At 38.6% G+C, this 14,768-nt stretch overlaps 1 protein-coding gene across 1 annotated transcript in view; it reads left to right on the top strand.

Annotated features, from left to right (window-relative positions):
• RNF213 (ring finger protein 213) overlaps positions 1 to 14,768 on the top strand; it is a 123,318-nt gene that overhangs the window by 88,745 nt on the left and 19,805 nt on the right. Inside the window, exons 42-54 of the mRNA XM_087887082.1 lie at positions 53 to 153; positions 2,014 to 2,196; positions 2,301 to 2,458; positions 2,546 to 2,648; positions 2,931 to 3,045; positions 4,094 to 4,314; positions 4,578 to 4,770; positions 5,391 to 5,513; positions 6,791 to 6,901; positions 8,054 to 8,296; positions 9,885 to 9,966; positions 11,536 to 11,570; positions 11,811 to 11,905. Coding sequence (XP_087743208.1) covers positions 53 to 153; positions 2,014 to 2,196; positions 2,301 to 2,458; positions 2,546 to 2,648; positions 2,931 to 3,045; positions 4,094 to 4,314; positions 4,578 to 4,770; positions 5,391 to 5,513; positions 6,791 to 6,901; positions 8,054 to 8,296; positions 9,885 to 9,966; positions 11,536 to 11,570; positions 11,811 to 11,905 — 1,763 coding nt within the window. The remainder of the gene's footprint in view (positions 1 to 52; positions 154 to 2,013; positions 2,197 to 2,300; positions 2,459 to 2,545; positions 2,649 to 2,930; positions 3,046 to 4,093; positions 4,315 to 4,577; positions 4,771 to 5,390; positions 5,514 to 6,790; positions 6,902 to 8,053; positions 8,297 to 9,884; positions 9,967 to 11,535; positions 11,571 to 11,810; positions 11,906 to 14,768) is intronic.

Genomic DNA, 14,768 nt, shown 5'->3' with positions numbered 1-14,768 from the left:
ATGTTTTGGAAATTGTAATGATGGCATTTTTCTCCCCACTCTCCTCTCCCAGTGTTTTCAATGGGATTCTGACATGAAAACAAAGAGAACATTCACTGCAGTGATGAGAATAATATGTCAGTGCAAGGAAGAAGCCAGTCAATCATTTTGCAGGTAATGCTTTAGGAATGGAATGATCTGTATTGTTGAGGACGTCTTCAAAAATATCACAAGTGTTTTCTTTTCTGTTGGAACTCAACCTGGCATTTAACAAAAAGGTGAAGACATATAGTAACTCAAACTGGCTCCCAAAATTATCTTTGTAGGTAGAGTAGCATAGGTAAGAGCCCTTATGAATGAATGTCCCCTTTCTGCCTTTATAGATTTATGTTTTCATCTTCTATGCTATCTCCTCCTTCCCCATGCTGGTGGAAAAAGAGCAATGGAAGAAATGCTTATGCAAGGTCACAGACATAGATTCAGAATATGCACCAACATCAAATCTATTTCAACATTCATCAACCTGTTAGTCCTTTTTCTCGATGCCTGTTATCTCACTGTTGCATAACGCAGAAATCTGAATAAAATTAAAGAACAACTAATTTAAACAACCAGACTATAATACAGTGGACTGGCATAAAGTGGGAGCATTTACAAGTTGTTCATATGTGAATAGTAGACAAAAAGGCCACATATTTTTGAAATAAAATTCTTGCCTAGAAAGTAAATCAAAGTCAATTGGTAACAATAAAGAGTATAGGGAATCACTAGCAAAAGAGACAGAACTTCAAATTGTTTTAACCTTTGGTATACTGAGTTAAAACTATGCCTGCTGATTCTAGATTTCAGGAGAAATGTCTCTTTCTGAATGTGGTCACATGCTTCTTAAAATCAGGTTTATAGTTTGGGGTTCTTTTTTTTAATTTTTATTGCAAAAGTTTTACAATTACATTTTCACCCCATTTTTCCCCCCGACCCACCCCAAACTCCCCAACCTAACCCTCCCAACCCCCCCCAACCCTCCCCCATGACTTCCACAGAATATAATCCCATCAAAATCCCCTTTTTATAAAACCTGAACCCCTCAAACCCCCATATAATTTTTCATCTTCACAAAATTCAAATATTTCTATTTTTATATAATACTTTCAATGAAAAGCTATTTGATACTTCCTAGTTTGATATTTGTTCTGCACATAATCTATCCATTTTTTCCATTCCCATTCATAAGTCTCTTGTGAGCGATCTTTTAAATATGCTGAAATCTTCGCCATCTCTGCAAAGCTGGCAGTTTGGGGTTCTTAAACAGCCATGAATCATAAGTGACAATGAGGACCTTTTTTAAAAACTTTGCCTATAAATCAGTTGCATCATTACGTGGAGGGGAAAAATCAATTTATGGTGACTCATGTTGGTAACTTCAAAATCAACTTATTACAGTGTGCTTTGTCTGTGGCTTTCCTTAAAGATGGTTCAGCAATGGAAACCAAATCACAATGTAGCAGAACCTCCCAAAGGTCTGGCATAACCTCCATGTTGAAATAATTTTTCTAGTTGTTGGTAGCTTTGTGGTTCCAGTACAAGGGGATCACAATGATCTTGGTTTATGACAAGTTTAGTTGAGGATTACTTGACAGAGTAATGACAGAGAATGCCCCACACTTTCAGGTCACTACTGAAACAGTATTGTTGAGTTTTTGCATAGATTCATTAAGACAGCTGTGATTAACTCTACTTTTCCTATGAGTGAAGTTGTATGGGGGAAGATGGCACTGGCACTGAGGTTAAAGCAAATCCCTCCTTTTGAAGCGGGGGCTTAAAGCAAACTTATTTGGCAGGGCATTTTATTTGTAATTTTGCTGCTTTTATTGTATTTCTGGAAGCAGCCCTGGACCATGTTAGGAACGGGCATACAAATATTCTAAATAAGTAAAAACGAATGTGAAGGGTAGAACAGTGCTTATCTATGGTACTACTTCATTGCGATCTCTGTAATTAAGTACATATTGCTATGTTTCCCTCTTGATTTCACAGATTTGGTATAAACTCATGCCCAATATGTTTGGGCGATCCTAAAGATCCAGTAAACCTTCCTTGTGATCACGTACATTGTTATGGTTGTATCAAACTGTGGCTGGGGCCAGGACAGATGAGTTGTCCACTTTGCTTGGTCGATCTACCAGATGATTACAATCCCACAGTGTCTGAGGAGCATAGGTGAGCCTTGTTCTTCTTATCCAGCAGGACTTTCAATTGCTGCATTGGCTCTACTTTTCTTGGTTGTTTACTAGATAAATAATAACTTACCATTTTCTCCACAGCATTGCCATAAAGAAAAACGCCCAGTTCCGTAAATTATGCAACAATTTTTTCATAGACCTGGTTTCTACAATGTGTTTCAAAGGCAATAACCCCCCAGAGAAATCTGTGATTATAGAACTATTGAATTTGATGTTTGTCCAGAAGTCAGTTTTGAAAGGTATGGTCATAACATCTATTGAGATTGCTCTAGCCTAAAGGGAAGGATTGTACTGTTTCTCCAGACTGATTTGTATTATATCCTTAGGCCCTGGATGCTTATATACCAAATCTTTGTCCCCCTTTGATGATGTGGTGGATAAAACTCCTGTAATCCGTTCTGCGGTGTTAAAATTGCTTCTGAAATACAGGTAAGATTTTCAACTGGGATGCATAAATTAGGGCAGAACATTCTACTTCAGAGTGAACATCTCTGTTGCACGAACTATTTTCATTACAGGCGTCATTACGGTTCAGACATCACTTTTTAAAACTTACTGTAATTTATTCTTCTTCCCGCTCCATGTTGTACAACTGCAGAAATGCATCCTTATGACTCCGGGGGTATCTTTTTTATTTCGTGAATATTATTAAAAATAATTTTTAAAATCCCAACATTATTTGTGGATAAATGGAGGTTTCTCTTTTCATAGCTTCAGCGATGTGAAAGACTCTGTACAAGAGCATTTATCACAAGTGGAAAGAAATCACATCATAGACAAGGAAGATAAAATAGAGCTGTACATGCTATTCATCAGTTGCTTTGAGGTAACTGTCTTTTTTCAGATTTCTTCTAGAGGGAAACATGGGACAGCAGGTTGATGAGGAAGAGTATTATATTTGCATGAAAAAAGTGTGTGTTGCTGTCCTTAAAGGAAAAGGAGAAGGAAGGGCAAAAAGGTTCCTAAAGAATTTGTAGTTGTCCTATTTCTGCTATGTTTTATGGTTCTGGTACACTTTGGTTTTCTCAAAAAAAGGTTGTACATTAAGTTTAGGTCAACTCAAAAGACATGAGTAAGATGCTGTTATGCTATTGTATCAGAATCTGCTATATTGTAGTCAACCTGGGTTCTTAATTGACTTTTACAAAGAAAGTCAATTGGAAATGACTGAAAATTTGAAAAACAAAAGGAATCAATGTCTTTAGTTCATTCCTTCTCATTTTCCAATTTAGTTTTACATTTGCTACGTTGCCAGTTGCTGAATCTAGGACTGTAAAAGCAGCTTTTCATAGACCATGTCGTGCCAACTTGTATTAATATCAGCTTAAATAATGTTGTAGATCATTGCAAATGCACATACTTTATTAATTTTACTAACTGAATATTGTCAACCATGTCCCTGATTTTAACAAGCAAAATGATATATGTATGTACTTACTATATGTATGTATGTATCTTAGTTCTTAATACTAGGTCTCCCTGTAGCCCTTCTCTTTCCGAATGTTTTACTTTCAACTGGAATTAACACTTAAGAAATCTTTAAGTTAAGGCCATTCCAGTTCTGACTGCACACAAAGTTTTCCCCATAAACTTTGCTTATAAGTGCAGATAACTTTGATTTATGTAAGTCAAAAGTATAAAGCTTGGGGCATGCTTGGGCAGATTGGAGTTGGTAAATCTACTAGATTTAAAACCTACCCATTCCCCTAAGGCACCTACAAAGCCAAAGGACAATGCTCACTCTTAAGCTGGAATACTAGTTTCCCCTCCATCTGCCTTAAAATAAGGCAATTGAACTTTGGGGTTGTGAATATCTCCAATCTTCTATTGCCTGCTCCCAAAGAGTACACTGCAAAATACTCTCTTATTTTCAGGATTCATTGTGTGAGAAAACAGGAAATTGTTCCAAAGAAACCAAAATACATTGCTTGGCAAAGGATGGATATTTTCTGGAAAAATATTTTCATCAGTACAACAGCAGCCATCCAGTCTCCCCCAAAATTACCATTGAGTATTTGCAGGGAATTGCCAACCTCCGTTTATGCATGGATAGAGCTGCAGAGGTGATCTTTGAACTTCATGAAACTTCAGGCAAGTGGATTATGGTAGCCACATGGAAATGCTAACTTCCCCAGAGAACACTCATAAGCAAGTTCTAATTCTGGGGGTGGGGGAATGAAAAAAAAACACACCCCTATTTCTGTAGCTGCTTACACTACTATGAGAAGATACCTTTTTCTTGTAAATACAACGAATTTGGAAGACAAATTCTCTTTGCAAGTTAAGTTCACCATCTTCTTAGAACTGCTGTAGTATGGTTGGGAATTAAATACCAACTTCTCTTCTTTCTGCAGCCAGTAGTGCAGAAAAAGAAAAGCAAATCCACTTGGAAAAAATGAGGCAGTTCTTCCGTTATCCTCAAAATAACTGGCATAACGTTTACCTTGTGCGAAAGCTTACTAGCCAGTACGGGTTGGAATTCACACAGAAGCTTTTGAAAAACCACCACTATCACTGGGTATTTCCATCAGAAATAATTAAACAGCAACAGGTAATTTTGATCTCTTACCAACTTATAAATTTTTCTGGAATAGCAATAGCTTCACAGTGCTTTACAGCCCTCTCTAAGTGGTTTACAGAGTCAGCATATTGCCCCTGACAATCTAGGCCCTCATTTTACCAACCTTGGAAGGATGGAAGGCTGAGTCAACTTTGAGCTGGTCAGGATCGAACTCCTGGCAGTGGTATGCAGAGGTAGCCTGTAATACTGAATTCTAACCACTGCGCGACCATGGCTTTTCCAAAGATAGCTTTGAACAGGAAGGGGTAAATGAATGGGTGTCAGAAGGAATTTTTTGAAAGGATCTTTGTTTGGCTTCCCTTGATTAAATTATCTTGCTGTGAGATACTAGTGTTAAAATAGAATAGTTGGAGAGGCAGCTGTCTAAGATTAAACTGTCAGGCAGTTCTGAATGACCAATGGATTCATGTGCCTGTTTACTTTATGAATAACATAAAGTTTTAACTTTCAGAAGCTTCTAATTGCCCGACTTTCTAAAGAAAGTCTGAAAACCCCATTGACTATGGTAGGGACAAATTAAATGAATGAGTGAATTAGGACATACAGTATGCCTTTAAGAAGTTTGTTTATGTTGTGGTTTGTGGCCTCAGGCATTCCAACCTGATCTCATTGATCGTTTCCTGGTTTATGGCAAGGACTACAAAGCCATACGCGATACTGTGGGGGAAGCATTGATAACATGTGAGACAGAAGTCATTGCAGCAGCCCTGAAGGTAACATCTTCCTTTCTGAGTAGCTTAGCTCTTCTTGGTCAGTAGGAAGGGGGCCTTCTCTCATTTGGTAATAAGCACAAAGTACAAAAGGATTCAAAGGATCCATTCGTTTCTGTTTCTTATTAGCTATGCTGTATAAAAAAAGAGATTTTTGTTGATACTTTTTAAAGAGCCAAATGGTGGTCCGGTATTTTTTCTTCGGTTTTTCTAGACAGTGTTAGATACCCAGTTTGGAATTTTGGAAGGAAGTTTTACTGTAATTGTTTACAATGGAAAACTATTCTTCCATCAGAAATAGCTCGTATAGCCTGTTTGAGCCAGTGAGCCCCTTTGGAATTTAATTCTCATGGCAGCCATGGGGAAATTTACTCTTCCCCAAGCTTTCTCACCCCTCAGATCCTCTCTGTCACTCAAGATTACTTTATTTTAGTTTTCTGGGTTTTTGTTTTTTAGACCATACAAAGCACTATACTGTAATCATTCCCTAATTTTATTTTCTGGGACCTGGAGGCATTCCTTCAAGACACAAAGTTGAAGCTCATGTTGGCACTTTTCATAGCAGTGTGCTGACTTTTCCATAACTGCTTTAATTAATAGAATCTGGGGAGAAACACAGTGGGGAATGAGAAAGATATACATAGGAGCAGAGCTTTAATCCACTTTGGTCTTATCAGGATCATTGGTTCTAATCAACCTGGCATCAGTGATTTATTTTCTTGAGTGGGTTTGTAGAATGCTTTGTATATTGTGTTTGATTGGTCTGGAAGACAGATCTGCTTACAAGGAGAAACTCAAAGACAAAAAATAATCCAGTCCAAATTACTTGCATTAGTTGGTGGAATAAATCTGACTGCCAGATTGGAATAGAGATTCTTATGCAAATCCCTTGACTGGTTTTGCCTTTACATAATTGGTGAGAAACCTTTTACAAAAACAGCTTGGTTTAGCTGCTTATAGATCGGTTTAGGACAGGGGTGGGCAACTGTGGCCCTTTTACAACCTGTGGACTTCAACTCCCAGAATTCCATCTCAGGAATTCTGGGAGTTGAAGTCCACAGATTGTAAAAGGGCCACAGTTGCCCACCCCTGGTATAGGAGGATTTCAACTACTACATGTAATTTAATACCTCTTTGGAGTTTGGAGTATAAGGCTGTGTTGTTGTTATTTCAGGTTTTATTCGGTGTTCTTAACCATTCTGTTACCAGCCAAAGATGGAAACTCTACTGCTGATTATTTTACTTTTAATAGTTTTGGTTATTTGTATCCTTCTCTTTAGGCATATAAGGGCTCCAAGTCTGCTCTGCCAGTTCATTTTCTTTTGACTATCTTCAGAGAGCTCACATCACTGTATGGATGCAGAGACCCAAATGGTCACCCTAAGCAGAAGGTGAATTAATTTTCATTGTGATCTGCAAATAATGGTTATTTTAGATGGAAAGATCCTGCTAATCATAGAAATGACTGGGGTAAACTAAATACAGGTAGTCCCCAATTTACAACAGTTCACTCGGTGACCATTCGAAGTTACAATGGCACTGAAAAATTGACTTACGACCGTTTTTCACATAACCGTTGCGGCATCATGTCACGTGATTTACATTAGGATGGTTGACAACTGACTCACATTTGTGACGGTTACAGTGTCCTGGAGTCATGTGATCCTCTTTTGCATCCTTCTGACCAGCAAAGTTGGTGGGAAAACCAGATTCACTTAGTAACCATGTTTCTAATTTAAGAAATGCAGTGATTCACTTAGCAAATTTTAAGAGAAAAGTCATAAAATGAGGCAAAACTCACTTCACAAATTTCTCACTTTAGCAACATACATTTTGGGCTCAATTGTCGTCATACGTTGAGGACTACCTTTATAGGTTGATAGTGCACGAAACCAAATGTTCTGTGTTTTCTCCTCAGGACACTCATAACAACAGTTTTGAGCTCAGAACATTTTGGGGTCAAACATTTTGCACATCCTGCATGGGTTGTGGTTTCTCTCAGCTGTTTCCATTTGGAAAGTCTGTTGACAAGATTGTACCTATAAACCAGATCTGGGCATTTTAAGGCCCATGGGTCACATCTGGCCTGTGGGCGGTCCCAATCCATCCCATGATGGTGGCATTGATGGCAGGGCTTCTGGCAGTGACAGTGCAGTGGTGGCAGGGGGCAGGTAGCCCTCCAGAACAGTCTCAGTTTCCCATGTGGGTCCTTGAGAAAATTAATTGCCCTCCCCTGCTATAAACCAAACAGGATTTCCGTATACCTGTTGCGATTTTCTGTACTGCTACTTGTGCTTTATGTTAGTGAATTCATGCCTTCATATCCAAAGGACTCTTAGTATTACTATATTATAAGTTTCCCAGAGTCACTCAAGCAGGCAGCAAACAACTGCTGATAACAAAGTACAATAATATTAAATGAATGAGTGTGTAAATAAGTAAATCATTCATCATTGTTATGTCACAGATTAAGTCTTTTGAACGTGTGGGAAAATATTATTTACTCTCCACCCCCCTTTTTTTTTTCTTCTTTTTTTTTCCAGCAATGTGATATACTTAAAGAATTTATCCAGAACTCCGGGGTTCTTCCAGCTGCAAACCTGAAGTCATTTGCTGAATCTCTTGTGTCGAATCAGCTCCCCTTGCTGACCCTGGCTCCTCTGTCTTTCGGCCGCAATATGATGGTGATTGAAATGGCAGTTCATACTGCAGTTGTTTTGCTTTGTGGCCAGAATCGAATCCTTGAACCTCTAAGGAATCTGGCATTCTCACCTAATACAATGCTGGTAAGAAAGTTCATGCTGGTCTTAAGTTTTTTTTAAAAACTTAGGTTTTTTTTTTTTTAGTATCATGCCTTTTTGTTAACGTGAATATTCAAGAAGGTTAACAACTACTATAATATCTAATGCATATTTTTTTAAAAATACAGAAATGAACAATGATCAAATTAATGAGCAAGAAATCAAGGCATAGAGAAAGCAGTTCTAGAGGCAGAGAGAGTGGGTATCAAACACTCTCTAATTTGGGAATGTTCTGTGGCAAGAGCCTCTTTCTTATGTTTTAACAGCTGAATGGATCCATCGTGGGAGAGGCTGCCCTTCAAAGAACCACACTGGAGACCATTTAAAGCAGTATTTCTCAACCTTGGCAGCTTGACGATGGGTGAACTTCAGCTCCCAGAATTCCTCTGGGTGGCTAGAGAATTCTGGGGTTAAAGTCCATCCATCTTAAAGTCACCAAGGTTGAGAAACACTGATCTAAAGCATTAAATACATCAACTGCTTAAATTATGCTCATGAAATATTTGGTATAGGTACAATGGAATTACAGGATCTTTTACTGGTTAATAAATTGCATAGCATGCCAGTTAAACCTTTCAGAGGTAATGCTGGAAAATAGCAAGAGCACTTATTCTTACCGTGTTTCTCCAAAAACATGACTCATCCCAATAATAAGCCCAACCATAATTTTTTTGGGGTGGCCTAATATTACCCCTATCCCAAAAAAACCCGGGTAGGGATGGGTGTGGCCAGCATGAATGGGGACGCAGGTGGGGGGGCAAGTGTCTGACTGCAGCTGTAGCCGGCTGGCCCCTTGGGGCAGTGCAAATACTGCTTTTGCCTTTCTCTTTCTGGGGGCAGCGCTTCTGTTTGTTGGGCCGCTTCCCCAAAGCTGGCAGCTTTGCGGCCAGCTGCTTTGCTTTTTCCCTCTTTTTGGGAGGTGAACGGGAGGCTTTTTGGCAAATGGGAGGAAAATGGGGAGTGGGGATTTTCCTGCCTGTCATCTGTTCCTCAAGCTCAGCACAGACTGAGGGAAGGATGGCAGGCAGGAAAATCCCTTCCCCCCCCAAAATTTTCCTCCCATTCGCCAAAAAGCCTCCATTCTGAACGCTGAAGGTTCGGAATGGAGGCGACGGTGCGTCCACGGCGTGTCGGTCTTATTATAAGACTCGGTCTTATTTTCTGAGAAACACGGTATATACTGCTTCATAATGCTTTACAGCCCCCTCTAGGCGGCTTACAGAGTCAGCATTTTACCCCCCAACAATCTGGGTCCTCATTTTCTTGACCTCAGAAGGATGGAAGGCTGAGTCAACCTTGAGACAGTCAGGATTGAGCCTCTTGCAATGAGCAGTTAGCCTCCAGTACTACATTCTAACCACTGCGCCATCACGGCTCAAACAAACTAGCCTGTTTCCTAGTTTCCCCTTCTGTTTATTTATACCTTTACATTTTGAAGATTATTCTCAGTGTTTACTTTTTAATTATATGGGAAAATGAGTTTGGATCAGTTAGATCAGGCAGTCCTAAAGAAACCTATCACTGTGTATTATCTAATATCACAATTCAATTTTTCCATCTCTCCTTTCACCAGAACGCTTTTCTGCCAACCATGCCAGAAGACATGTTGGCTCAAGCTATGAAGTGGCAGATAACGGGAAGAGTTCATTGGTATAGTGAGTATCAACCTTTGGGGTATACGATGGGAAAGTCATGCTGGACATCTCCAGAGTATAGATCTGAATAAACTTTGCTATTTTCCAGGAACATATTTTCATAAGTCATAGTAATTTCCATTTTGGTGAGGTCCTTAAATGTAATAGTTTTGTGACCTACACAATGATCTTTAAGAAAATGTCATAGGACCATAAGAATGTAGGTCTGGGATGTAGGTGGCAAGGGTGGGCATTGGAGAGAACTATTCGCAAAATCACAGCCACAAAGAGAATGGCTAGTCATAACAGACCATTTCATAGAAGGGCAAGCTGAAGCATGTAAAGTGGAAATTAAACCTTAATTCAAGATAAAGGTGTTATTGAACTCCAAAACACAAATTTGCTCCGTTGAAACCAATTGTTTTCTTTCCCCATTTAATCCTTATCTCCATCACAATTTTCTCCATGTAGGATTGTGCCCTCTCTTATATCTTTCCTTTTTATGAATATATATATACACACCAGGCAGCCTTTTCCTTTCTTCTGTACCAAGTAGCATTACCCAGGTCTAGCTTTGGTTTCTAGCTTCTTTATGAACCAAGGAGAGATTTATAAACAAGGACAAGAGGTTAACAATATGACATTTTGTAGAGGAAATTCAATGGTACCTGTATTGTTCTGCCTGCCAATTTAAACCATTTGCCATGAAACCAGAGATGTCAATTTGTGATGCTTTAAAGAATCTCACAGACTATGATGTACAGAAATGGGAAATATTTGTAAAGATGTTTGTATCTTTACTGCCCTAGTGATGACATACAACAAGAAAATAAAAGCATCAGTATTTTCTGATTATACATATCAATGCCATGTAACAGATACAGTGATAATCTTCAAAATTGGTGCAATCCATCTCTGAAAGCAGCCAGCAAAATTTATTTTTAAAAGGAGTTTTCATCACGCAATAAGTAGAATTGGTTGTTAAAGTGTTGTTTTGCTCAGATGCAGTTTTAATTGGAGAAAAATAGAAAAAAAACTTGGAAAGATAATGTTTTTAGTCTTGCTGCTATATTGGTGTACAAAACATTTATCAGTTGCACTTGGTTTCTGCAGCACAGGTATATAAATTTCCCCTGAATAGTTCTCCTATTTCTTCCTAAGAAATAAATGCTAAAGACTAATATGCAGCTTTCATATTTACTTCTGTTTCATATGACATTGCTGTTTTTGAAGATTATAATGCCTGTCTCATCTAATAGATTGTGGGTCATAATAAAACAATAAACATATGGATAAAAGGAGAGATTAAAAAGACTAGAGTACAAAGTTAAAAGGTGCAAGTTAAAAGTAAAAACCAAAGTTAAAAGAATATTAATCTTGAAGATTTCACAGGCAATCTTTCTGATAATTAGCTAAGGAAAGTATGACATGTTATCTGCATCTTGAATGTCTTTTTCCCCCTTTGTTTTACCTCTTTTTTACAATATAATTAGCTTTTTGAAGTCTGATTAGAATTATGAATCCTGAGAATAATTTAGAATTCCTGGCAGTATTGTACTGATTTACTTTTTGCTTTCTTTATACAACCAGCATGTCCAAATGGTCACCCCTGTGTCATTGGAGAGGTAAGAAATGGAGGGGAAGGGGAGGGAAAGGGAAAGATTGTTTTGTATTTATAATTGGCTTAGCTCTTATGTTTTCTTCAATATTATGTATGTCTTAAGGCAACAGCCAATTAAGTCAAAATCATTACCTTGATTAATAATTTAAAAAGGATATTCTAACCACATGCTAATTGGACTTAACTGAAACAGTGAAGAACTATTTTTGTTCTCTGTTTTATTATATTTGCTTTTTTCCCCCAGTGTGGTCAACCTGTGGAATATAGTCGTTGTGTTGATTGTGGTGTTCAAATTGGAGGTGCTAACCACAGGCCAGTGCAAAACTTCCAAAGAGCAAGGTTTGATTTTCAATTTCTTGGAATTTTATTTGTAAATGCTGATGAAAAGATGTGTCATTTACTGATCTTTTATGTACACATATAATTTCCCTGCCTGGCAAAATTAGATTGAATATGATCTATGGACTCCTAATGTCAGTTTTCATTCTGAGTAGCTCTAGCTAATTGTGATCCTCCTATACCTAGTCTCTTTGGTCTGAAGTCAGTTCGTCAGTATTTATAATGTGATGAAAAGGAATCATGCAAAGGGATAGATACAAATGGAGCCTTGAGTTCTTGGTGCTCTCTGAGCTTGGTTGTTGTCTTGCAGATAATTCATTACCCAAACTAGGTAACATCTGCAAAAAATGTCTACAAGAAACATCTGCAAGACAATGATCAAGCTCAGAGAGCACCAAGGACCCTTCATTTCAACCCTGATCTACAAATATTGGAACAGTTTTGAGTTCAAAAATAGCTCAAAGTTTTCAAAAATAGCATTTCTATTGCTAGGCAAAGTTCACAAGCTGAGATTTCTGAGATTTCATAGAAAGGGCTTTCATATACTAAGAGCTAATTAGAACAGTTTCAAGTACGAGTCTATAACCGTTGGTTGTCATGAAGAGTTCTTCCAAATGGTGGTATCTGTGATTCGTATACATAGGCTGAGAACCCTTTTAGAATCTTCTAAAGCAGGGCTGTCAAACTCGTGGCCCACAGGCCGGATGTGTCACACGCTGGCCACACCCACGTCCGGTTTAGCGAAGGGGGAAAAAGTCACGATATGTCATGTGACAACGACGCGAGTTTGACACCCCTGTTCTAAAGCTTAGAAATTTGATGGGATTCCTATCCTTTGTTGTTTGTTTTTGATTGCCAGAGTGATAACACATTCATTCTCTGAGCATTTGGTCAGTCCTTTTGAAATTATTTGCTGTATTTTGTATCCTGTGTTAGATTCTTGTAAAAGCGTCACAACAGACTTGTTGCAATTGCTGATCTCTATTTGGGAGCAAAATTTAAGGCAGTTGTAGCCTCTTCACCTACATTCTTCTTCTGGGCCCAATAATTTATCTGGGGTCTTCATATCTTGTCTCAAGCATCTCCAGTTTCAAGATTCTGCCACATCACTGCCAGCATTTGGAAATCACTTGATAAATTAAACTTTTTTGAAAGATCTGGCCCACTTTGCCTCAATCAGGGAGAAAAAATCAGTTGGCGATCCTGGCAATGTACATCTCCTCCTTCTTGAAATCTCCTCACTAGTTTCTTTCTCAAGGGGAACATGTTGCCTTATCTACCCCATAAATTGAATGCTTTCAAACCAGATAGACTTTCATTCTCTAATGATGCATGCGTTGTGATACCCTGTCCTGCTTCTGTTCTTGGGGAAACCTCATCATGCTGTAAGTCCAGTCTGCATTCTTTTGACGAAGTATTGCATAAAATATAGGAAGTTGTACTTTTATTTTATGAATTCTTCATTATCTGAAATCCAATAGTCTCTTATCTTGAAAGTTTTGAGTGTTATCTTAATGCTTTCCCCATTGTTATAAAATGATGAAGAACTGATGTGTGGTCTTATACATAGTAAATCCGATGCCTGTAGAGATTATCAGAATTCTTTCTCCTGTAATAGGTATCCATTTCCTTAGCAAAATCTATTTATTTTATTTGAGTACTTCCTGCATTATTATTCCCCATCTTATTGTCTTCTTCTGTAACTCCCTTTATTTTTATTTTTTCCTTGTGAAAAAATGGTTACCCTGTGTTTTCTTCCCTTGCTTTGACTTCTCCAATTCCGAAATCTATGGAAAAGTTCCCTGAGAGAACTCATGTTTTCTCTCTTCTAGAAATCAGTCATTGCTCTCCCCCTTCCCCCTTTTTGTAGTTTTTAACCATCATAGATATTGACATATTTAAAGGATACCCCTCAAACAATTAAACAATAACAACTCCCCAAATCATTCAGAATCAGCAATCTTGTCATAATACGGGTATCCTTGACCTACAAGCATTCATTCAGTGACCATTCAAAATCACAACACTGAAAAAAAGCGACACGACCATTTTTCACATTTACGATGGTTGCAGCCTTGCGCCATCCATTACAGTCACGTGATCAAAATTTGGACACTTGGCAACTGGCTCATATTTATAATGGTTGTAGCATCCCAGGATCATATGGTCCTCTTTTGCCATTTTCTGATAAGCAAAGTCAACAGGGAAGGCAGATTCACTTAACTACCATGTTGCTAACTTAACAACTGTGATTAATTTAACAACTGTGGCGATTCATTTAAACAACTGTGGCAAGAAAGATCGTAAAATGGGGCAAAACTCACTTAACTCGCTTAGCAACAGACATTTTGGGCTCAACTGTGATCATTAAGTCAAAGATTATCTGTATCACATATTTAGTTGTTTAAGGAGCTGGTGTTACTCTTTGAATCCCTAAGACCGTGGTGGCGAACCTATGGCACACATGCCAGAGGTGGCACGCAGAGCCCCTGCTCCGTCGCCAGCTGCTCTTCTGGTTTCCGGCTGGAGCGCTGGAAAACAGCCAAAAACCAGGCCATTTTTGGGGCCGTTTCTGGGCCTTTTTCAGGCTGTTTTCAGGCAGTTTACTGGGACGTTTTTTCGGGATGTTTTTCCAGCTGTTTTCTTGGGCCGTTTTTTGGCCAAAAACAGCAAAAAAACAGGCATGTGCACGGCAGCCAGCTGATCTTCAGGTTTCCGGTTCTCCCGTGTGCGCACATGCACATGCATTCCAGTTTGGACACTCGTTGCTGAAAAAGTTCGCAATCACTGCCCTAAGAAATTGACAGGCAGACAATCTAAGGCTGGGCGAGTACCTGTTGAGGATCTGGGGATGCATCTCAGC

This window comes from Pantherophis guttatus, chromosome 2, assembly GCF_059756535.1.
Source record: "Pantherophis guttatus breed Tessera chromosome 2, ASM5975653v1, whole genome shotgun sequence".
NCBI lineage: Eukaryota > Metazoa > Chordata > Lepidosauria > Squamata > Colubridae > Pantherophis > Pantherophis guttatus.
Note: the sequence above shows the minus strand (reverse complement) of the source record. Positions and strands in the feature narration are given on the sequence as shown.